At 35.1% G+C, this 23,836-nt stretch overlaps 3 protein-coding genes across 3 annotated transcripts in view; 2 read left to right on the top strand and 1 right to left on the bottom strand.

Annotated features, from left to right (window-relative positions):
* The window catches only part of LOC126811766 (28S ribosomal protein S31, mitochondrial), a 101,128-nt gene that overhangs the window by 39,726 nt on the left and 37,566 nt on the right, over positions 1 to 23,836 (top strand). The gene's annotated exons all lie outside the window — the stretch shown is intronic.
* On the top strand, positions 12,251 to 18,348 carry LOC126811765 (manganese-dependent ADP-ribose/CDP-alcohol diphosphatase). The gene is made up of 3 exons (XM_050537656.2): positions 12,251 to 12,426; positions 15,285 to 15,982; positions 16,761 to 18,348. The coding sequence occupies exons 1-3, from the start codon at positions 12,368 to 12,370 to the stop codon at positions 17,063 to 17,065; spliced, it is 1,062 nt and encodes a 353-aa protein (XP_050393613.1). The 5' UTR covers positions 12,251 to 12,367; the 3' UTR covers positions 17,066 to 18,348.
* LOC126811769 (tRNA wybutosine-synthesizing protein 3 homolog) lies at positions 18,136 to 23,724 on the bottom strand. The gene is made up of 7 exons (XM_050537661.2): positions 23,476 to 23,724; positions 22,883 to 22,957; positions 22,037 to 22,135; positions 21,776 to 21,847; positions 20,693 to 20,761; positions 19,276 to 19,340; positions 18,136 to 18,316 (listed from the first exon to the last, which is right to left on the bottom strand). The coding sequence occupies exons 1-7, from the start codon at positions 23,650 to 23,652 to the stop codon at positions 18,136 to 18,138; spliced, it is 738 nt and encodes a 245-aa protein (XP_050393618.1). The 5' UTR covers positions 23,653 to 23,724.

The following is a 23,836-nucleotide window of genomic DNA, read 5'->3' as shown; positions in this document are numbered from 1 at the left end:
TAAAAAGCCCGATGGCTCAAGGTCTATCACTATACATGCAGGGAAGCCCCGATTTCATCACCACCAATTTGGGGCGCCTATTAATTGGGGGCCCAGGACAATAGCCCAGTTTGTGTGTGTGAAATAGTTTTATTTAACTCCGCTTCCACCGAAGTGATATCGCAGCCCAGTTTGCCCTAGCTGCAATATTTGTAGCGGTGATACTTGTCTTCCCCGCTACAATTGATAACGTCTAAGAGTGTTTAAGCTAGTAAAAATAGCTTCAAACGCACAATTCTCAACATATATCATCACAATCTGTATTGAAATAAGTAATTCTAACGCGTATATAGTGGAGATTAGACCACTAAAATAGTCACCGAAAAGTTTTTCTTTGTGGTAATTCGTTCTTCATCGCCCGGGTCAAATCCCGCCAAATATCGCGTCGCGTTAACCCCGTCCATCGCGTCCCTTACAAGGAAGTGTTACTACGAACTTAATACTACGAGAGAATATTAGCATATAAATATGGACATGAATTCCATATATGGAAAGTGACGTATGATCACGTGCGACAGAGTGCGCATGCTATTTCTGGCTGGGCGGACATTTTAAGTTGGAAAGGAGAAAAATATTGCATAGCATTTGGGTTTTATCAAATCATATAATTATGCGGTAACGATTCACCTTTGTTTCAATAGGAATTAGTTTCATTTATCTTCAGATATTTGCAGTACAGTTTGGGGTCAGTTTAATTGGAAATAAGGGAGTTATACACCAGTAACTTTTTTGTCATCAACTGATGACAAAACTTGCTAAAAGGAAGTTCTTAGAACGAACCACTACTGTGGCTGGAGCAAGACGGCGAAGACATCAGTAGTGGAACCATTTCTAAGTTTGCCCATGTGATAAGACGGTCCTGTGAAATGGCGTGTATATTGTCAACTTTCAAAATAATTGAAGTATTGTATCTTAAGGTTATAATTGTGTTGATCTGTTCAGAATTGATTTAATTTGGGCAACAGGGTGGGATATCTTCGAATATGTCCATAACAGTGGATGTTGTTTTGTAAGGAGTGTTCGATTGTTCCAAAAAGTGGGTATAGCTTACATTTATTTTCTCAGTTTCCAAAAGTCTATTTCTGAACACTTTATTTACAACAAGTCACTGATACTTTCATACTTACAAAAGGAACAACACATCATATTAGCGGACCTTTTTGCACAACAGAAGTTATTGGTGTGTAGCTTGTTAATGCATACGAGATTCACAAATGTTACCCATCAGTCAATTTGAATAAATAAATTCGGATGTCTGCATTGAATTGTGAAGATGGAATTGAGCAAACTGGTCAAAACTTGATCTCGTGTATCGATGTATTATTTGGTGTTTTGTCAGATATCAGGAAGTCACAGTGGAATCGCATTTTAGTCTCAATTATCCATACCAACAATATTCGACCGCGTGAAAATAGTGCGGTACGAAAAATGGAATTCAAAAAGATCTATTTAGGAAAATAGGAACAGAAGGATAACATTAAACTCATAGCAGCTGTTAAGGAAAGCTAATAAACTGCTCTTAACCTTTAAAATTTGAATACTGTTGTTCTTTGGGGTAATAATGCAAGTAATGAAAAGAAGACGATGTCCAATACAATATTACAGCTTACATTCCCAATATCTTTGGTTTTATTTCAAACAAATCTTGTATTCGTGTGCTAATTTGAATATTCTTATTTTGTCTTAAATATTTGATATCTGAAGCCCATCTTTTCACATTAAGATAACAACATCAATGTTGATTTTATTTCAATAATTCGCTTGCGCGTAGGGGTCTTTAGCAGTGGGGGGAAACCGGAGGACCCAGAGAAAACCCACGAGGTCGGACAGGCGACCCTACTTCTTGTCGAGTACAACCGGGGAATCGAAACCCCACCAGTTGACTCAATGACAGACCGTATGATATAGCGCAGCGCGCACGTGCTAACCATTCGGCCATCCAACCCCCTCCATCTCATGGAGAAATGAAGATTACCATAGATATTCCTTGTGTCCTGCTAAAGCAAGACAAACACAGGAAACGAGTTTTGGTCACAATTTTTATATAAATCTAGCATTCCGATTTCTTCTCGAGTCATTCAAATTTAAACATTATTAATTCGGTCGGAATATAATTTTAAAAAATTTCAATGATATTATCAGCGCCAGTGTTCAAAGATCAAATCGCGCACTTGATGAAAGGCTTGGGGCCGCTGGGAAGCATCAGTAGACGATATTCACCTAAAAGATGCATTGTCACTTTTAACCAGAGAAGAGTTTTAATTAATTTTATAAAATATCGAATACAAAAGAACTTTATCGATTATCCAAGAATTCCCCAATACTTCGAACAAGACATTTTTGCTGAAAACCACCATAGGTTATAACTTGCATTGAATCTTGGCAATGCGGTGACAGATTTGTTTCAGATTTCGGACATAATGTAATTTGAATAACCATTATTTGACCATATAGTCATATTGTGCAAAATGATCGGCGACGATACATAATATAAGATTTAGATAAAGAGCTGGTCGTTCTCGCTATAATATATATAGTTTAAAAATAGAAAATGAAAAATGAACATTTTTAAAATGTCAGTCAAATTACTTTATGAATATTTGAAGTTTTGACAAGAATAGTCTCGATTGTCATTGCTACGATAATAAACGAAGTCTCGAATTTCGGTTTTAGCGTTAACCGGTTAAATGGCGAGTTTTTTCTAATCCAATTAATACCGCAGCATCCACGAAATGACCCAGAGAGTTGATTATGGGTTTGTCATGTAAATAAATGTCTAAAAAATAATTCATATTTTTGAAGCGAGAAAAAAAGATCTGAAATAAGTAGATTTAGCTCTCACATAATACATATTAAAGGCTCAATACCACTCTTGTTGTAACTGAATAATATGTCCCAATCTTTATTCTGGTCAACAAATTGTACTATTTTACAATATTCCAATTAATTGATGACACAAATTTCATCTTAACACACCTAATTTAAGAAATTGGAAATATTCAACTAAATCATTTGAAAAGCCTGACGTAAAGCTTTTCAAATGTGACTTGGATTTAAAAATATTTTTGAACCCTTTGGACAAGTAAGATAGGATTTAATGGATAATTTACACAACAGGTAGGGCACTAACACATCTAGTACTTAGAATAAGGCTATTTTTTATTTTCTGGAGCTGTCAAGCCAGCAAGAGTGTTATTGTCCCTTTAAAAACAACACGTAGCTTGTAAATTGGCCGAAAGTCAAATCACACAACATAAAATTAATGAGTTTTTTAAAAAGAACAGCTGATGATGCGTCTAGTAATAATAATGCTTAGTACAATCTCCAGCAGTATAAGAGTTTCTACAAAACGAATTCTTGAAATTTGAATATATATTAAAGGAATATTTTAATTTCGTGCACTCGACTACTCGGGGAGTTAGAAGTCAAACATGAAAGCTAACTTTTATTGATATAAATTAAGCAGAAAAAATTTAATTTTTTGATCAGACATTAAAGATACATTATGGGAGATTAGATACAGAGTTGTTAGTTCTGACTATAATAGTTAAAAAGTAGATAATGCAAAGGGAATTTGCTGAAAATTTCAGTCAAATTGATCCACTCTGAACCGAGATTTTAGCGACTTAATTTCCTCGATAATCATTACTAAAGTCGGTAAGATAAAAGGCATAGTCTCGATTATCCATTTTATGATCAAATTATGAATGGAAGTCGAACAGCAAATCGGAACCTAATCCCATAAACATCGCAGGCTAGCGATGACATAGAGAGTTGATTATGGTCTGGATAAGTTAATTAATGTCTAATTAATAATTTAGATAAAATTTCAGGCCTAAAGAATGACGTGCAATAGGCAGATTTAGCTATTGCATAATGTATGTTTAATAAACTACTAAAAGAAAGCGAAATTTTATTGGTAAACTATGTTGACAAAAATAAAATAATACTTTTACCAAGAGTGATTTGGTATGTTTGTACAGATGTTAATAAACTTCTAAAAAAAACTCCAAGTAAAATGAAAGTTGGATTTTTTATTGGTAAACTATGGATAAGACATTAATACTTACCAATTAGCCGTTTAGTGTTAATATAACTTGTTAGTAGAACTGTTAAAAGTACAAATTATCACTGACATATTTTGATCCACGCACTCTCTATTCACTAGGTCATCTAACTGATTAGAATTTATACACAAGATCCCAGGTTTGATTTGTCTGATCGTCCAACCAATATGTATGCAATAAACTGTCTTAGTGGAACACTTAAATCGTCCCGCACACGGAATAACGGCTAAATGTCAGATTATTTCTGAATAGTCTTATTCCAGTAGATGTTGGTGAAATGTTTGCTTCTATTTTCAATTGATGCATACAATTTTTGTAGTTAGCCGCGGTGGTTCAGTGAGTGGGACGTCTCGGGTTCGCTTGCTGGATTTTTCGGCGTGGTTCGCCCTTGTCAGTGGTGTAGGACGGAAGATCTGTCAAGGGATATAGTCCTACGGACGGAATGGGAAAAACGAGGTCCCTTGTACACATTGGCGTGCACGTAAAAAGCCCGATGGCTCAAGGTCTATCACTATACATGCAGGGAAGCCCCGATTTCATCACCACCAATTTGGGGCGCCTATTAATTGGGGGCCCAGGACAATAGCCCAGTTTGTGTGTGTGAAATAGTTTTATTTAACTCCGCTTCCACCGAAGTGATATCGCAGCCCAGTTTGCCCTAGCTGCAATATTTGTAGCGGTGATACTTGTCTTCCCCGCTACAATTGATAACGTCTAAGAGTGTTTGAGCAAGTAAAAATAGCTTCAAACGCACAATTCTCAACATATATCATCACAATCTGTATTGAAATAAGTAATTCTAACACGTATATAGTGGAGATTAGACCACTAAAATAGTCACCGAAAAGTTTTTCTTTGTGGTAATTCGTTCTACATCGCCCGGGTCAAATCTCGCCAAATATCGCGTCGCGTTAACCCCGTCCATCGCGTCCCTTACAAGGAAGTGTTACTACGAACTTAATACTACGAGAGAATATTAGCATATAAATATGGACATGAATTCCATATATGGAATGTGACGTATGATCACGTGCGACAGAGTGCGCATGCTATTTCTGGCTGGGCGGACATTTTAAGTTGGAAAGGAGAAAAATATTGCATAGCATTTGGGTTTTATCAAATCATATAATTATGCGATAACGATTCACCTTTATTTCAATAGGAATTAGTTTCATTTATCTTCAGATATTTGCAGTACAGTTTGGGGTCAGTTTAATTGGAAATAAGGGAGTTATACACCAGTAACTTTTTTGTCATCAACTGATGACAAAACTTGCTAAAAGGAAGTTCTTAGAACGAACCACTACTGTGGCTGGAGCAAGACGGCGAAGACATCAGTAGTGGAACCATTTCTAAGTTTGCCCATGTGATAAGACGGTCCTGTGAAATGGCGTGTATATTGTCAACTTTCAAAATAATTGAAGTATTGTATCTTAAGGTTATAATTGTGTTGATCTGTTCAGAATTGATTTAATTTGGGCAACAGGGTGGGATATCTTCGAATATGTCCATAACAGTGGATGTTGTTTTGTAAGGAGTGTTCGATTGTTCTAAAAAGTGGGTATAGCTTACATTTATTTTCTCAGTTTCCAAAAGTCTATTTCTGAACACTTTATTTACAACAAGTCACTGATACTTTCATACTTACAAAAGGAACAACACATCATATTAGCGGCGGACCTTTTTGCACAACAGAAGTTATTGGTGTGTAGCTTGTTAATGCATACGAGATTCACAAATGTTACCCATCAGTCAATTTGAATAAATAAATTCGGATGTCTGCATTGAATTGTGAAGATGGAATTGAGCAAACTGGTCAAAACTTGATCTCGTGTATCGATGTATTATTTGGTGTTTTGTCAGATATCAGGAAGTCACAGTGGAATCGCATTTTAGTCTCAATTATCCATACCAACAATATTCGACCGTGTGAAAATAGTGCGGTACGAAAAATGGAATTCAAAAAGATCTATTTAGGAAAATAGGAACAGAAGGATAACATTAAACTCATAGCAGCTGTTAAGGAAAGCTAATAAACTGCTCTTAACCTTTAAAATTTGAATACTGTTGTTCTTTGAGGTAATAATGCAAGTAATGAAAAGAAGACGATGTCCAATACAATATTACAGCTTACATTCCCAATATCTTTGGTTTTATTTCAAACAAATCTTGTATTGAGTTTGAAGTCTTAATAGTTCTTCATTTGTAGTTTGATTTGTTGGCCGTTTATGGTCACTTTTGCCAATCTTCTTTCTATATATCTTGGTGTAAACAGCGGTTTAAGGCCTTAAAGTTACAATTTCATATTTTTAAGTTATATTTTTAAAATGTATTAAAATAAAGCCCTTAAATAGATGGTATATATAAACAGTCCTACCTTGTCAAAGAATAGTCCTATTAATCCTATAATTCACTATTGCCAGTTGAGAAATTGGCAAAAATATCATTTTCATTTTCAAATACCAACGTTTGAAGATAACTACTCCATGGTGGAGAATAGGAAAACAAGGGAGGTAATTGGGAGGTAATTGTGTTATTATTTCCCGTGTGCAGATTTTTAAGTGTGAGAAAGATAATCTATGATCGTATAATAGTGAGTTGACAACCTATTGAGCAAAAGACATAGAAATAATTATGTTTGGACTTTCTTAGAAAATATGAAATTGTAACTTTAATATTATTTATAATCATACTCCTCGCAGTGTTTCGTTTGAATAGACCTAATCCCACTCAACCACTGCCGAACGCATCGCAAATTTTTGTCCCAAACAACAACCAATACAATATAGACTAACAAAGCAAGCCGGTTTAGCCAGAGCTCTAAATATATTAACGTAAAAGTATATAATGACAATCGCAGCCACATTACGCCATAACGCGACATATTTATTATGTTCAATTAACCAGCGCATCGCAGATAAACTAATTGTGTGACAAACGAGACTGTCCAAAATAGCTATAAACGTAAACATTTGGTATTCGCCACATGTAGAAGCCTTTATCATCTGTTGGACCATGCAGCAGATGAGCACTATTTTCACCATCATATAATAATGTCTGAGGTAAAAAAACCCAGATCAAAGAGACGGGCTGTTATATTACGTAATGTATTGTCTATCGACAAACTGGATAGAAATAGGACTTCTAACAATAGTACCCAGGAGAGATTTGATTGGACGATAAAAATAGACACACTCCGTCAAAAACCCAAGATTTATCTCCCAGTACAGCAATGGCTAAAGACGGATTTCTCCGGTCATTGCTTCAGGAATATGGTAATAATATGCTGTTGACCATGGCTGTTCCGAAATGCTTATTTTGCCCATTGGAAATATGAAAGTGTTCTCAGATCGAGATGACTTAATCTCCAGATTTTGCAATTTTGTCCAAATTTAAAAAGAATTGTAAATGAAAGCGTGACCGAGTCTATACATGTCTCCATGTAAGCTTCTAACTAACGAGAAAACTATTTCCTAATTGCCAAACATTGTCTACGGGATCATCAAAACAATAGAAATACAACACCCATCCACTTAAACTCATATTCATCTATTTCTTGACCATTCAATAGTTACGGCTGCTTACACGCCGTTCCTTAATTCGATGCCTGCCAGTCTTAAAGGATGATTCCAATTGACCGGTCATTCAAATCAATACGCTTCAGTGGCCTCACTGATTTCTTCCTTGTGCCTAATGGTGATGAATGGATGAAGATAATTTTTATAAATCTTTAGAAGCCTTTTCGCCTAATTAATCAAAATGAATAGAGAGACGACTGTGTGATGGTTGCTGTTACTTTTTGATTTGACATCATTGACTTCCAGAATCTGGTATCAAATATAGCGGAGGGAATGGCAACAGTTTTAAAGGAACAATGCCGAAGTTTACGAATTATCAAGACACTGCAAATGCAATCTGATCCTATTTCGTTTCGTTTTTTATAGTTCCAAATTTTGTTATACTTGTCTTTACTACAATAGGATCTGGAAGAGTTGTTATATAACAAGCGTTCTGGATTATGTGAGGGAATGAAACAGTCTGTTACGGCGAGCTTTAGGCGTGAGGTGCACGGAACTGTGGGTAACCCAAATGTCCGACATCATAGGTCAAAAGTCGCTACCCCTGTCACGACTCCCACCCCCCACTACAACTGGTCAGATCTTTATGTGTAAAAAAACGAAACGAAATATAGATGTGTATTTTAATGAGATTGCTGCAAATGGGCTTCAGCATGCCAACAACTGTATGGCGTATGCCAGTCTTCATTAACCCAATCGGAGATTCGGAGCAGAATGGTAGGACGTTAAATCCCATGTCATTTCATTTCATTTCCGTCCTGCGTCATTGACAATGGTTAGCCACTATGAAAAATGCAGGGGAATTTTTTCTGGGCCAACTCGGGGATAGAACCACGGAACTTCTAACTAGTGTCCCGGATACTTACACACTGAGCCACCATGACTCCTATTACGCTATATCTGGGATGGTCCCATTAAGGAAACTAAAGGATATGAAATTTCTATAGCATAGGTACAAAAAAGTTGTCCAATCTTCAAAGCTCTTTATGAATGCCCCACCCCACTCAGACCACCTTCAAGCTGACCTCCAGTTTGATAAACGAGGTAACATGAACTGCCAACTTGCCGGTTTAAATCTGGTATCAGACGGTATTTTTCGTTAAACGATATTAAATCCCGTCTGCAACAACAAGCAGGTTTTTGGTGGAAATCCTATACCAAAAATGCAATTTATAAAATAAATGATATGACGGTTTTCATGATGACCTCATTATTTGAGTAGCTGAGAGTATCACGAACGTGTGACATAGTAGACAAAGTAATTTTCTCGCTTTAATGATTTTACGGCATATTGGACGAATAAATGGCCGAACACGAAGAAAAAAAGACACCTGCTAGTCCATCTTCGAGTAATATACATCGAATGCAATTAAGTAATCTTTTTTTTTTATCGAAATCCGTGTAGAATAATGACTACATCGATCAAAATATCCTTTAAAAATAACATGCGCTTCGATTAAGTCAGGAGTTGCATACAAAGTTTTATTTGAAAAGCATCGTACACCCAAATCTTAAATTCATTTAATTAATTATAGAATTGGGTCATTGAATTAATTCGTAGCTGAAAGACCCCGGGCGTATGCAAACAACAATATTGTGAAAGTTGAATCTCTAATAGGAATATCCAAAGATACCGTTCAGGGGGGTGTTAACGTCCACTCGACACAAACTAGGTCATTTCGGGACTAACATATGGTTCAATTTTATTTCAATAATTCGCTTGTGCGTAAGGGTCTTTAGCAGTGGAGGGGGGTTGGATGGCCGAATGGTTAGCACGTGCGCGCTGTATCATACGGTCTGTCATTGAGTCAACTGGCGGCGTTTCGATTCCCCGGTTGTACGTGACACGGAGTAGGGTTGCCTGTCCAACCTCGTAGGTTTTCTCCGGGTCCTCCGGTTTCCTCCCACTCTTAAAGCCCCCTACGCGCAAGCGAATTATTGAAATAAAATTGAACCATGTGTTAGTCCCGAAATGACCTAGTTTGTGTCGAGTGGACGTTAAACCCCATTTCTCTCTCCCTCTCTCTCTTTAGCAGTGGGAGGAAACCGGAGGACCCGGAGAACCCCCTTGATGTTGGACAGGCGACCCTACGACCCTACTCCTTGTCACGTACAAACGGGGAATCGTAACCACGCCATGATGCAACACGCAATTAGCGCTAACAATTCGGCCATACAACCCCGTGCACGTTAAAGAACCATTGCGATTGGAATTCGATATAAGAGTGGGCCGTAGCCACAATGTATTCTAGTCATCATTAACTCGGTCGGAACAGAACAGTTGGACGTTAAACCCCATTTCATTTCTTAAAGACCGAATACAACTAATCAGATCTATAAATTATCATGCTGTGAAAACCATCTCTCTGTGAAATCATTTGGACTGGACTTAAACTTAAATTGGTTGGTTGTTCTATATACCGTGCTGTGATGCTAGGCGATAGTACGGAACCCTTTAATTAGTAGAAAACATAATGGAGGTCATTTACTTTGATATATTCCTGAAACGTTCTATCATTCTAATTTTATCTTATTTAACCCGTTCACACACGGTTTAGTAGATAATCGGAATCGACCTTAAATTCCCACTGAATTGGAGCAATTAGGCAAGACCTATATATTCTAAGCGTGTTCCTGGATAGTAATAAAAGAAACTATATGGAGATTTGCCACTATAAAGGCCACCCAGTTAAATACAAAGTGAGAGGCAATGAAATGAAATGGGGTTTAATGTCATATTTTTCTGCGCCGATTGGGCTAATGGAGACAGGCGTACGCTTGACACCTTTTGTAAAACTATTCTAAAGAATGTCATTAAACGGCAATACATTTCGTTTATTCTGATATCTAAAACCATGTGGAGGATACACAGGCACTTGAAGGGATTAAAATAAAACTTCTTACTATAGTCAAGCAGTAGTAAGAAGTTTTATTATATATTTTAATCCCTTCAAGTGCCTGTGGGAGGGTATTAGGGCATAGTCCACGTATAATATTACATTTAACTGGTACGCCCAAATTTTGGGTCCAGAACGCTTCAGAATCTGGCAATGCCACGCCAATATTGATGTCTATATAGCCTTATAGAATTCATATCTATAACTTAACGATACATTTACACGAAAGTATTTTTATGGTAGTTATCTTTGTCTGGCGGAATTTTGTCTGGCGGTTTTGATCCTATTTTCAAGAAATTCGAACTCAATCATCATTATGATGTAACAGTGATATATTTAAACGTACGAACGTTTTGCTTTTTTAAAAAAAAAAAAAAAAACAGATAAAAATTGTGACCTCTGGGGGGGGGGGGGGGGGTTACAAGCTATAATCCAGGAAGTTCCGGTCCGATATGCGCGAATATCGACAGGGACCAAGATCATTGGGTAATAAACAAGCATTTCAAGTTTCAACCAAATCGGATGAAAATTGTGACCTAGAGAGTGTCCACAAGCTAATAACGTAATATTATCGTACACTCAGGGGCCATAATGCATGAAGTTATGGTCCGATACATGCCAATTTCAAAGCTAACTGAGATCCGTGGGAGATAGACCTATATTTCAAGTTTCGTCAAAATCGGATAAAAATTGTGACCTGAAGAGTGTCCACAAAAAAATTGTGGACGGACAGGGGCGACATGAAAATGTGGGCGTATAAAAATTAGGGTATCACTAATGGCGGCTTGTCTTTAAATTGACCTATTCGATAGTTTTTGTCTGTCGATATCTACTTTAATTTATTTTTTAAAAAAAAGCAAAAAATCATGCTAAAATTAACAAGCCAACAGTGAGGCTGATGTCCCCCGCCGAAATTCCAAAATAATAGATGACACATATTGATGAATTGCACATTTATCTTTTTCAAAATTAGCCTATTGGGCAATCAAACTGATTATCTATACTTAGTTTAAGCATAAAATGTTCGCAATCAAACTCAGACAAGGTTTTGAAGTACCTTGTCCCAAAGCATCGACCTATGAAACTGCTTAGCTCTGCTTAGCTTTAGTGGGAAATTTTAATCATTGAACTCAGTCACATCTACATCAAGTTTAAACATTCTACCTTAATTAAAAACAGGGTTGTTACGTTCCAAAGTCTTTACCAATCAAATTGCTTATCGCTAATTAGCCTTAGCAGAAAATGTTCATTATCGAACTTAGTCAAGGTATTGATGTAATGAAACTATAGGCTACACCAAGTTGCGTTACTCTCACTTTTAAGTTAGAACTAAAGTTACCGTGTCCCAAAGCATCAACCAATCAAATTGCTTATCTCTGCTTACCCTAAGCATAAAATGTTCATCTTTGAACTCCATCAAGTCATTCACCTAATAAACACCTCCACCAGGAGGTGAGTTATTGTGTCCCAAAACGTGTGACGGACAGACAGACATACAGACGGGCAGACCCATTTTAATAGTCCCCTGCTTTCTTGGAAAGGCGGAGGACAAAAATGATTACACAGCTGGTGTCAAAAAAAGGGGGCGCGTTATAAGCTAACCTGTGTGGAGCTCCTTTCAACAAAAATCGAATGGTGGAAAGTAAATATGCTACTAACTTCAGACAATAAGTAACTGTGCTCAAAAATAGATTTCATAACTATTGAGTAATATTTCATCACGGACGTACACGTGGAGTTTTTATTTTTAGATACCAATCCCAGTGGGTAATATAAAGATTGTTGTATGCCAAAACTCTACACAAGGATACTTAAACTGTTGGTATACCGGTCGAAAATAAAGAGGTAAATTATATTTTAAGATAGACCTTTCTCCTGCATGATCACCAATGACACCATGCTGTCGATCTAGATTGTTAATACTTATTTTATGCCATACGTTAAATCGTATTTGTTTATCGACTTCTCCGTCTCACGCTTGTCTTGTTCATTTCATGGTTTTGTGTAATTTCTCGATAGTTTACGTGGGCGCTATTGCACTTTAGCAAATGGCGTCAAACGGATGAAGTTCTCTCTCGTTAGAAATTAAAAGGTCGGTAAAATAAAAAGTTATTTATCGATTCGGCTGAAATTTGGTGTGTGGTCATTGCTAGCCCCCCTTAACATCCTCTGAAAATTTCAAGTTCCTACGACCACGGGAACTGGTAGAGGTACGAAAGTGCAATAGCGCCCGATATTGATCATGTGTTGTGATCTCTATTGGTCGAAATGGGTAAGTTATTAATAGTTAAATATTCGCACTGTATTGTCAAGCTGCTGTAAGCGATTTTCAAGTTGTTGGGGGTGGAGAGAAGGATTTCATTTCCATTTTTTTAGTCATGAGGAGGAAACCTATCGAAATTTGGAATAGTGTAGACCTAAATCTGTTCTCTGTTCTCAAGTATTCCAGTTTTATTAACCAGGAAATAAAATAAAGGCCCAAATGTAGTCCAATAAATGAATAACAAAATGAAAATTAACCAACTGGTGCAGTTAAGAGAGCATTATAATCTGATAATCTCTCTGTAGCGGTGGGTGGGTTAAAGAATGGTTGAAACTGTGTGCTTTAGATCATAAGGTCTGTCATTGAGTCAAATGGTGTGGTTTTGGGTCGCCTGTCCAACCTCGTGGGTTTTCACTAGGCCCCCGCCCCCACTGCTAAAGACCCCTACGTGCAAGTTAATCATTGAAATAAAATTGAAGAGTGAAGACCTAGTTTGTGTGAGTTGACCTTTAAACTCGCTCTCTCCCTAATTAAACTGAAGCCCTGCTTGTATTTCCACAACCTGTTTCTCTCATATTAGCTTGTTTTGTATTATTATTATATATATTATAGTTTCACATAAATGTATCTTCTGGGGTTTATAGATTTCCTTATAGTCCAACCTTCCACGATGGGTTGTATGTTCAATCTTGTTGGGGGTGTAAGATTCAACGTGCAATAATCCAATAACTCACTTCTTCTTGGTATAATCTTATATTCTGTAACAATACTTAAACAATAATAATATATATACAATAATGATCCACAGGCTAGGTAACAGCATCTAATAAATAATTTCTCAGAGATCTGCCCTTCAGTCCTGCTGCCTGCCTGTGGTCAAAGCCTAATCAAGTCAACTCAGTAATTATGTTAGAAAGACATTGTTTCATAAATTATTATCTATTGTCCAGTTAATCCAGTAGATATTAATGTAGTAATGTATTAATATCTACTGGATTAAATAGACAATAGATAATAATAGAAAACAAAATGTCTCTCTAATATAATTACAGAGTTGACTTTGATTATATGGTTCAGGCTAATCTGTAATGGCTGGGACTGCAATTTAACTATGTTCTAATTCTACTTGGTCATAAATGCCCTTTAACAAAGATCTTCTACTATAGTTTGATGGATGTAAGTTAAAGGAGAAATGCAACCTTTATAGATATTTATGCTTTATTGATTGAGAAGATTGTAGGCTATTTATAAACAATGTGAATACTAGATAATGAATAAGGCAGGGACTGGAGTAGGCCTACTAATGTTGGACTGATAGTGATAATTTTAAGTACTTGTTGATAACAATAAATATTATGTGTGATCAACAATGTCTACATCACATAACTGTGTTAACATACTATGTAACAAAGTTTAATATATCATAGTTTGTTGTGGTGTCCTATTGTTTTAGGGATTAGTAAGATTTATTGTCCAGATAGGCTATAATTATGGAGAGAGACTGGTGTAGAAGTCAGTTTAGTGAATATTAGTCTTTCATCAGAAAGCTAGCACAAGTCACAAAGTACTATCAACCCGGATAATAAAAAAGTGGAAATGATGCAAAAGGGGTTGCATCACCTGAAACAATTTGAAGAATAAACCACCTCTCATGTCAGTCTGATTAAAAACACAGATACTATTTCCTTTTGTTTTTTATAGTTCAAAATTTCGTTTTACTTGTCTTTACTACACTAGGATCTGGAACAGTTGCTATATAATCCGCGTTCTGGATGATGTGAGGAATTAGCCAATGAAATGGTCTGTTATGCCAAATTTTTGGCGTGAAGTGCACAGAACTGTGGGTAACCCACTAAAAAACATCAACGTTGATTGGTTAATCAAGTGTCTGACATCATAGGGTCAAAAGCCACTCATATGACCCCTGATGCTACCTTCCACTACAACCGGTTAGATCTTCATGTAATGTAGGCCATCGAAAGTATAAAAATGAAACAAAATATAGATCTGTATTTTAATCAGATTGATTTTATTGTATTTTATATTCATGGTTTAAACATACATTATGCAAGATCTAAATCTGTCTATTGCAGGTCTTTCTTTAGGCCTGAAATGTTATCTAAATTATTAATTAGACATTAATTAACTTATCCAGACCATAATCAACTCTAGATGGCATCGCTAGCCTGCGATCTTAAGTGGATTGTGAGCCGATTTACTGCATAACTTTCCTTCTCAATTAAACGATTAAATAGATAATCGAGACTATGCTGTTTATCGTACTGACTTTAGTAATGATGACCGAGGCTAGGCAGAAATTTCATTCGCTTAGTTCTCGGTTCATAGTGGATCAATTAGAATGAAATTTTCTGAAAATTGCCTTTACGTTATCGAATCTCCCATAATGTATCTTTAAATATTTTGGATTTATTCATTTCAGATATTTGAAGAAAATGGCCACCATTGTCAAGAATCAGGAACCATTAATGGTATTCGCAGCGCTGTCAGATATACAGTATGGGGATATGGATGATGGCTATAATTTCAAAAAAACCGGGAAAAGATATTACAGAAATGCTTTAGTCTTTCAGAAACAGGTTATCGAGCAATGGAAAAACATGACACCTGAAGTCAAGTTTATTCTTCAACTTGGGGATATTATAGACGGTTTTAACAAGCGTCACGGAATATCAGAGTCATCGTTACAGAAAACCTTGGATGTATTTGGTGATTTTAAGACCTATCATGTCATTGGTAATCATGAACTGTACAATTTTGACCGAGCTGCCTTAATGAAGACACCTCTGTTTTCGGCAGGCTTGCCTGAATGTAAATCGAGTATAGCCTCGACCAACCAGTTTTATTATTCATTTCTACCTGACGCTTCCCTTAGAATAATAGCTATTGACACATATGAGATAGCAGAAATTGGGTGGCCAGAATCAAGTACGAACTATCAAGAAGCAATGAAATATTTAGAGAATAACATCAACGAAGATAAGAACTCTTGTGCAAATATGACTGGTACTGATCGAAGGTTCGCGAGATTCAATGGAGGTGTGAGCTCTACCCAGTTAAAATGGTTAAATCAGTTATTAGAAGAATGTGATAAAAAGAAAGAAAATGTTATTATTATAGGTAATATAATTTTGTAATCTCAACTTAAATAATGTCTTGTCTCTGTGACTGAAAGGGCGGTGTCTCAATGAGTATTGTGCTGCCTCACTAACGTTTAGTTGTTCAGGTCCGCCTTTGTACTCTTTGATGTGCAGTTAAAAGAACCCTTTACAGTTGGAATTTGATGAAAAGTGAATGCTGCTGTTTGTCCGGTTAGTGCAGAACTGTAGGAATTTAAGTTCTTATCTTATTGACTGAGGCTACATTTTAATTCCTTTTATTCGATTAAAAACCATTACTTGTATTCTTTAAATTAGGAAATGGTGCACAAGCATCCTATACAAAATTCTTGGTATAGTAATTTAGGGTAACGGATAACCCTATCTATATTAGTTGAAGAAATCATAGGCAATACAGTTCTAAATAACAGGATACTAAAAGATACCAAGATCTTCACAGTTAAAGGGAGATAACACCATTATACCTTTAGCGAATCTGATGCCATAAAATTTAGAATTAGGCTTATCTATTTAATACTTCAATTCAGTTTATTTTCGTTCCGTCAGGTGATTTTGTATTTCTGATAGAAGACAAGGGTCTGTTGCCAAGGAAAATAGCTGCTTTTAATAGCTGGTCACATGACACATTTGAGATATTGATCATTGGGTAAAATTTCGCCTAAGATCTGATTGCTGCTGTTCAGTCCAGTCAAATTAGCAAAGTATGATGAGATAACTAATACTACTGTTTGGTGTATATATAATTTTAAACATTGCTTACTTTCAATTTTTGTTTTTAGGTCATCTGCCTATACATCCATCAGCTGCAGCTGTTGAATGTTTATGTTGGAACTATGAAGAAATACTATCTATACTATATAACCATGATTGTGTTATATCTTATATGGCTGGTCATGATCATGTTGGTGGAAGTGGTATAGATGAACATCATATACAGCATATAACCATACCAGCTATATTAGAAACACCACCAGATCGAGATCCACCTATGGCGACTCTATCTTTATATAATGATATATTACATATAGATGGTCAATATCTCCTAGATAATTACGATATTAAATTAAAGTTTCCGATCGTGTAGGTAGATGGATAATATTTACTAGATAATTACGATAAGTTTCCAGTCAAATATTTAGAGAGACCATTACCTTAATAAGGCCATACAAAAATTGTGATATACTTGAATAAAGTAATTAAATATACCAGGACCTCAATAATAAGTTAATTAAGAATAGTCTTTTAAACTTTTGGGATATATTGCGTCTTAAAATATACAGATGTGATGTCATCCTTTGATGGTGGCATACCATTATTTGAAATAATGGTACGGGCAACATGCCAATCGTACATTATTTATACAAGATGAAATATTGGACTCGCATGGCGATTTCATCAAAATACACATGCGAGATAGTTTCTGTATTCTAAGTTGTTTAATGGTACCGAGCAAGACATTGTGTAATACTCGAACTGACGTTCTCGTACAGTATCCATATATTACTTAATGTCCCACTCTCGACGAGTAAACCATACATATACTTCTGCACCTTAGGTACTAAACATCCGCTCACATCGAACAGAATAATCAGGGAAACTGATTATGTTGTCAAACTTAGTTCTTATATATGCATTGTATTTAAAGTACATTTGAAATTCTTTATTTAAATTAATATTTTATTTCCATTAAATATTGTCTATTGATGTCGTAAATTTTGTTGATCAGGTTTCAAAAGTAACCATTGAGACGACGTAACTGTTGTCAAGTGCCATTCTCAAAAGCATGATTTAATAGATTTTAAAAGATTCTGTAATTAAGTACCCTTGTACTAGTCCATTAAATGAAAGAAATGGGGTTTAACGCCCTACTGCTTTGCACCAATTGGCCTGATGAAGATGAGCATACGCCATACAGTGTGCTATGAGTGGAATTTGGCCTGGAGAGCTGCATTACGTCCTACTCTAATTTCGAATTCCATCAATAAATGGTTATTTTATGTACATTGAAATTTATACACAGGACCTTTGTTTTTCATACCTTCCGAAACTAGTCCATTAAAAAATATATCATAAATTAAATTTAAAATTTATTTTATTATAAAAGGTGTATATTTACAGTATCATAATTTAATTTATATTATATATCTACATGTACTATGTTTCATCAAAACAAAAAAAATTCAAATTATCATCATCAACATCCTGTGTGTCGAGAGTTGTTTTTTGTTTTAATTTATCCTGTGCTTGTTTTAATTCTTTTTTCTGTTGTTTTTTTAGTTCTTTTTCTAGTTGTTTATCTGGAGAATTAATCATTTCTTTGTAGTTTGTAAAAAATCTGAAGAAAAAAAATGTTTGTAATTCGACTAACTTGACTTTATTTTATAAAATATAACCAATTTGAACATATCATATAATTGTTATCTGTGGTGCAGTCCTCCTGTTCCTACCATTAGAAGATAAATTCACCTCAAATAAGGTAAAGTCGAAAAATTTCAACACTTTCATCCTAATGAATTAACATTGAAATTGGGTTGGTGGGTTGAACACTGAGGATTCATCCTGATGAATTAACATTGAAATTGGGTTGGTGGGTTGAACACTGAGGATTGGGTGGCCGAAGAGTTAATGTATGCACATTGGATCAGAAGGTCTGTCATTGAGTCAAGTGGCGTGGTTTCGATTCCCCACTTGTATGTGATAAGAAGTAGGGTCGCCTGTCCATTCTCCGGGTCTTACGGTTTTCTCCCACAGCTAAAAATTTCAATTATTGAAATAAAATTGAACCATATGTTAGTTCCAAAATGATCTAGTTTGTGTTGAGTGGACATTAAACCCCATTTATAAGAAAGGGGGGATAGAAAATGATCAATTATATGTTATTTGTCTTAAACTCACATCAAAATCCAACTGTGACAACATTTTCTTCCCCTGTCAGCGCGGGTGTACTGGTCTATTGTGACCTATCCACAGGTTGTTCATTTGGACACAAATGTTAAATTTTGCAAAGGTCCCTAATTCTTACTTTAATTTTTATAATTTTTACTTTACATGTATTTTGTATCGAATTAATCCATCATGGAATTTATTAATTGTATTAAATATATTTTTAAAAATTGACTTAATTAATTTTTATTAAAAGTTTTGATTTTGGTATCCACTAAATTTTCCTGTTAAAACAAGACCATTCATTTGTTCTTATTATAATTTTTGGCATGTTAAATCCATTGTACATTCACACCATTGTACCAGGTATCTAAATTTAGAGGTTATTCTTTGATAGATAATTGATCAAACCTTTCTATTCTGTTAAAATTCTCTTCCAGTTTCTCATTAGCACATTTAACTAGAAAATCTATATACTGAAATAAATAACAATATATATATATTAATAATGTGATAAAAACACAACAGTGCTGACCCATTTCTTATCTTGATATTAAACACACATTATGCAAGAGCTAAATCTGCCTATTGCAGGTCTATCTTTAGGCCTGAAATGTTATCTAATTAATAATTAGATATTAATTAATTTATCCAGACCATAACCAACTCTTGATGGCATCACTTGTCTGCAATATTTACTGGATTAGGATCCCTTTTGCAGCTTTTGATTAAATCAAAAAATGGATAATCGAGACTGTGTTTTTTATCATACCGACTTTAGTAATGATGATCGAGGCTAGGCCGAAAATTCAATCGCTGAAATCTCGGTTCAGAGTGGATCAATTTGACTGAAATTTTCAGCAAATTCCCTTTACAATATCTAGTTTTTAACTATTACAGTGAGAACTGCCAGCTCTTTATCTAATCCCCCATAATGTTTCTTTAAGCGAACCTCTCAAATAATTAACACATGACATACATGTAAATATATGGAATACAGGTTAGTTAGACGTATATTTCTGGTGACATTTCGACAAGGGTTCTCTTGTCTCTGCCAAGCAATAAGTAATTGTGTGGGACCCATGGATCTGTGCATACATGTAGTCTGTATTGGGGGTTTTGATTGACAGACATGAAATTGAATGACACTGAATCAAGTTGTATTCGACTAGATGCAGAGTTAGCTTCATAACTGATTTCCACAGAATTCAATCTAGTATAGAAACTAAGGTGGGAAATCCATTAAAGGGGATATTAACTTATTTTAAAGTAGCTAAAATGCATGCATGATGATCTAACATTTACTGGTATTCAAGAAAACAGAGCCAAATGAAGGCGGGCATACGCCATGCAGTGTGCTATGAGAACAGATTTCCAACTCCCAAGTACACATTGGTGTGCATGTAAAAGATCTCTTGGCAGTTGGAATTCGATATAAAAGTAGGCCCTAGGGCCGCTGTCTGGGCAAAATAGCTCTCATCAGGGAAGAATAGTAGGATGTTTCATATCATTTTGAATCATTTGTGGACTCATATTTAGAAATCTAAATAATAGTACAACCTAACGTCTCTTTTAGGGTAAAATTTCTCTCATAGAGATGTGGTTTAACGTCCACTGAACACAAACTAGGTCATTTTGGGATTAACATATGGTCCAATTTTATTTCAATAATTCGCTTGCGCTAGGGGTCTTTAGCAGTGGGAGGAAACCGGAGGACCTGGAGAAAATCTACTCCTTGTCACATACAACCAGGGAATCGAAACCACGCCACTTGACTCAATGACAGATTCTATGATACATAAAATAAACTCTGATATAAATTATTTACCTGATCAGAAACTAAAATATTTCCATTATCAGACAGAGGAACTTCCATAGAATGAGTACTTCTTACAGCCTGATAAAAAAAGAGACAATAAACTAAATCAGAGAGACATTGTTAATCTTTTCTTTAATTTGTTGAGATTTGATTATGCCAATAAAGGTACATAATTAAGGGGTGTGCATATTACCTTGCATTGCAAAATTTTGGCCAATCAATCACTGGAATAATAACACCTCCTAGTCTCAGTGATTTATTCTACAAAGGCTAATCCTTGCATTTATCATAATTGAAAATAATGTGGGGTTCAAATTAACAATAATTAGGCGAGTTGGTATAGTTATTTTGAAAATGAAAAATAAAATGAATAACATTTATTTTCTGGTTGAGAGTGATAACACTAAACTGGGGCCTTATTTATCTAAACTTAAATTAAAGTATTTAAAGAAAAGAGCTTTCTCAGTGGATAAGAGCTCAAAACAGTGCTATGATTTAATGCTTGGTATAATGAATGTTCTAAATCAGGGGTGTCAAACATGGGGCCTATGGACCAGATCTGGCCAGCCAAGGGTTTAAATGTGGCCCATAGAACAAATTTCAACAAACTGATGTGTCGATAATTCTTAGAACTAGCTGTGGAAATTATTTATTATTGTTTTCCGATTTCAGTAAAGCTCTGATTTCTGTACTATATGTCATAGATACCTAAGCGGTACAAAGCTGGCTAATTTAGTCCATTTCAAAGTATTGTATTGCATTATTATATTGAACAATTTAAGTCAAATAAATCAATAAAATTTTCTTGATCTTGATATTTTTGCATATCTCCGGCCGAATTGATGTAAAAATTTTAGTTCATGTGACCCCTGAATCGAAATGAGTTTGACACCCCTGTTCTAAATGGTACCTAATAGACAGGATAAATGTTTAAAGCTGCTGTTCATCACAGTAGGTAGTATCTAATCTTTCACAGCTTAATTCACAAACTATAGACAGCTGAGAATAAACAATACAACACTGCAAGTACAGTTAAATACATTCCCAAGTATACAATTTAAATATTTCAATCCGTATAAATAAAATACTAACTGTAATTATCTTTCCTTTGGTTCCAACTGTTATACCTGAGTTTCTAAAACCTGATGCAACAGCTACAGAATGCTAAAAGAAGAAAAAGTTGATTATACATGTACATGTAGATCAAATATGTGAAAATAACAACAACACAAACTATCCAAAATGTCAAAGAAGAAATGGGGGCAATAATGCAATTAGAATTTTACATGAAATATCTACAAACATCACTTAAATATTTTAAAATATGATTGAGTTACAACTTATAATTCTTACCAATTTTTGTGCATGTTCCAGCAATTTACATTGTACATGGAGAACAAATGGTTCAAATTTGAATACAGCATTACCAGTTGCATTTTTAATACTATCCATCTGAAATAACAAGATACAAAGCGATCAGGACTTTTCATACTTTTGTAATTAAGATTGGAGAAGGGGTCAATGGACCACCAACTAGAATGATTCAACAGAATTTTTAGGGAAAACATGCAAGGTGGATAAGGATAGATTGTGAAGTAACTTGGTAGGGGATGGAAGACCAGGGTCCTACAAAGGAGTAGATTACCTGGTAAAAAAAAATCCTTTGGCAGTTAAATTCTAGATGAACCAGGGTAGGAAACTCTCCACTGATAAAGAATAATTCTAACCATAACTAACCAACAAACAATAAAACAGTACTTGTTGTGGTTTATTTTTCTTATAGTAAATAAAATGAAATTCGAGGATACTGTTATTTATTCACAAAGCATATGTGACTACAGTGACTACAGTCACGATACGATACTTATTGTGATTAGATCAGGTGCTACGATATGATTCGTATCACGATTCATAACCAGGTCAATATAAATGAATAATTGATATTTTTATTCCTGTTGATCTCGAAGAATTATACCACAATATTGATGTGGATCAAAATAAGGAACAAAACAATTTAAGAGTGTTTGTGTACCTATGGATATGTGACGTGGATAATTAAGAGTGAAAGGTTACTTACTGAAGCTACATAAAAAAAGAATCGTGAAAAATCGATTCAGCATCTCACGATTCAATACGCAAATCAAGAGATATATTGTACCAGCACTATATATAAGAACATGTTTAATACTAAATACTTACAACTAGTTCTCCTGTTGCTGATTCATGAGTAGTATACAACCACTTGCATCCTTTCTTCTGCACTACATCATTACTCTATCAAATACAAAAATATATTTTGAAATATATGTGTAAAAAGAGAACTTCAAAAGTAACTGCTGATCAGAATCAAATCTTATGATTAGACAGTTTTCATATTTACCTAATGATATACAGTGTGTCTCAAATTTGTAATATAGTTTCTCACTTGTAATCGAGTTCACCCAAGTTTATCAAAAACCTCTCTCTAGGTTCTAATATAATAATTATAATAAAAAATTACTATCGGAAAAATGCTGCTTTAAACGGTTTTCGCTAAGATTCTCTCTTGCCATTTATACATGTACTGTTGTTAGTAACAATGTTGAAAAGGCCTGTCCACGTTGGCAAGCTGTAACATTTGTACTACTACTCTACTGTTGGTTTCCAAAGACAAGCCCAACCTTGTTAGTGAAAATATTTAATTGTGTAGTTGATTTAAAGCAAAGCAATGAGTTTAGCCAGACAATCGAAAGAGTCACACAAACTGTATACATAATAATAATACGGTATATAGTATTTTAATTTAAATTTACGTTTTCGAACACCATGATTCTTCCTGAACAGGAACTTGTGGTAAAATAATTTTCACTGCCATTTATAAATTTTACAACTTCAGTGATAGGTCCATCTACAGATCCTTTCCTACTCCAATCTATTCCCGACAAACACAGCTCCTTCTGTTTTTGAAACAAAGAATTAGTATCACACATTCTGTAAAAACTTTTCACGTGTGTTTGTTTTGATCAGAAATACCATTTTTATCTTCATAATTAAAGAGTCTTATTTATAGTTCCCTCCCTTGGAACGGACTAACTGTGCGAATAATAGAAGATCAAAAGATTTTTAACTATATTATTTACTATCTGGCGTATATATATTATTATTACTTAGCGT

Source organism: Patella vulgata, chromosome 2 (assembly GCF_932274485.2).
Source record: "Patella vulgata chromosome 2, xgPatVulg1.2, whole genome shotgun sequence".
Lineage (NCBI taxonomy): Eukaryota > Metazoa > Mollusca > Gastropoda > Patellidae > Patella > Patella vulgata.
This window is presented reverse-complemented; position numbering and strand designations above follow the sequence as displayed.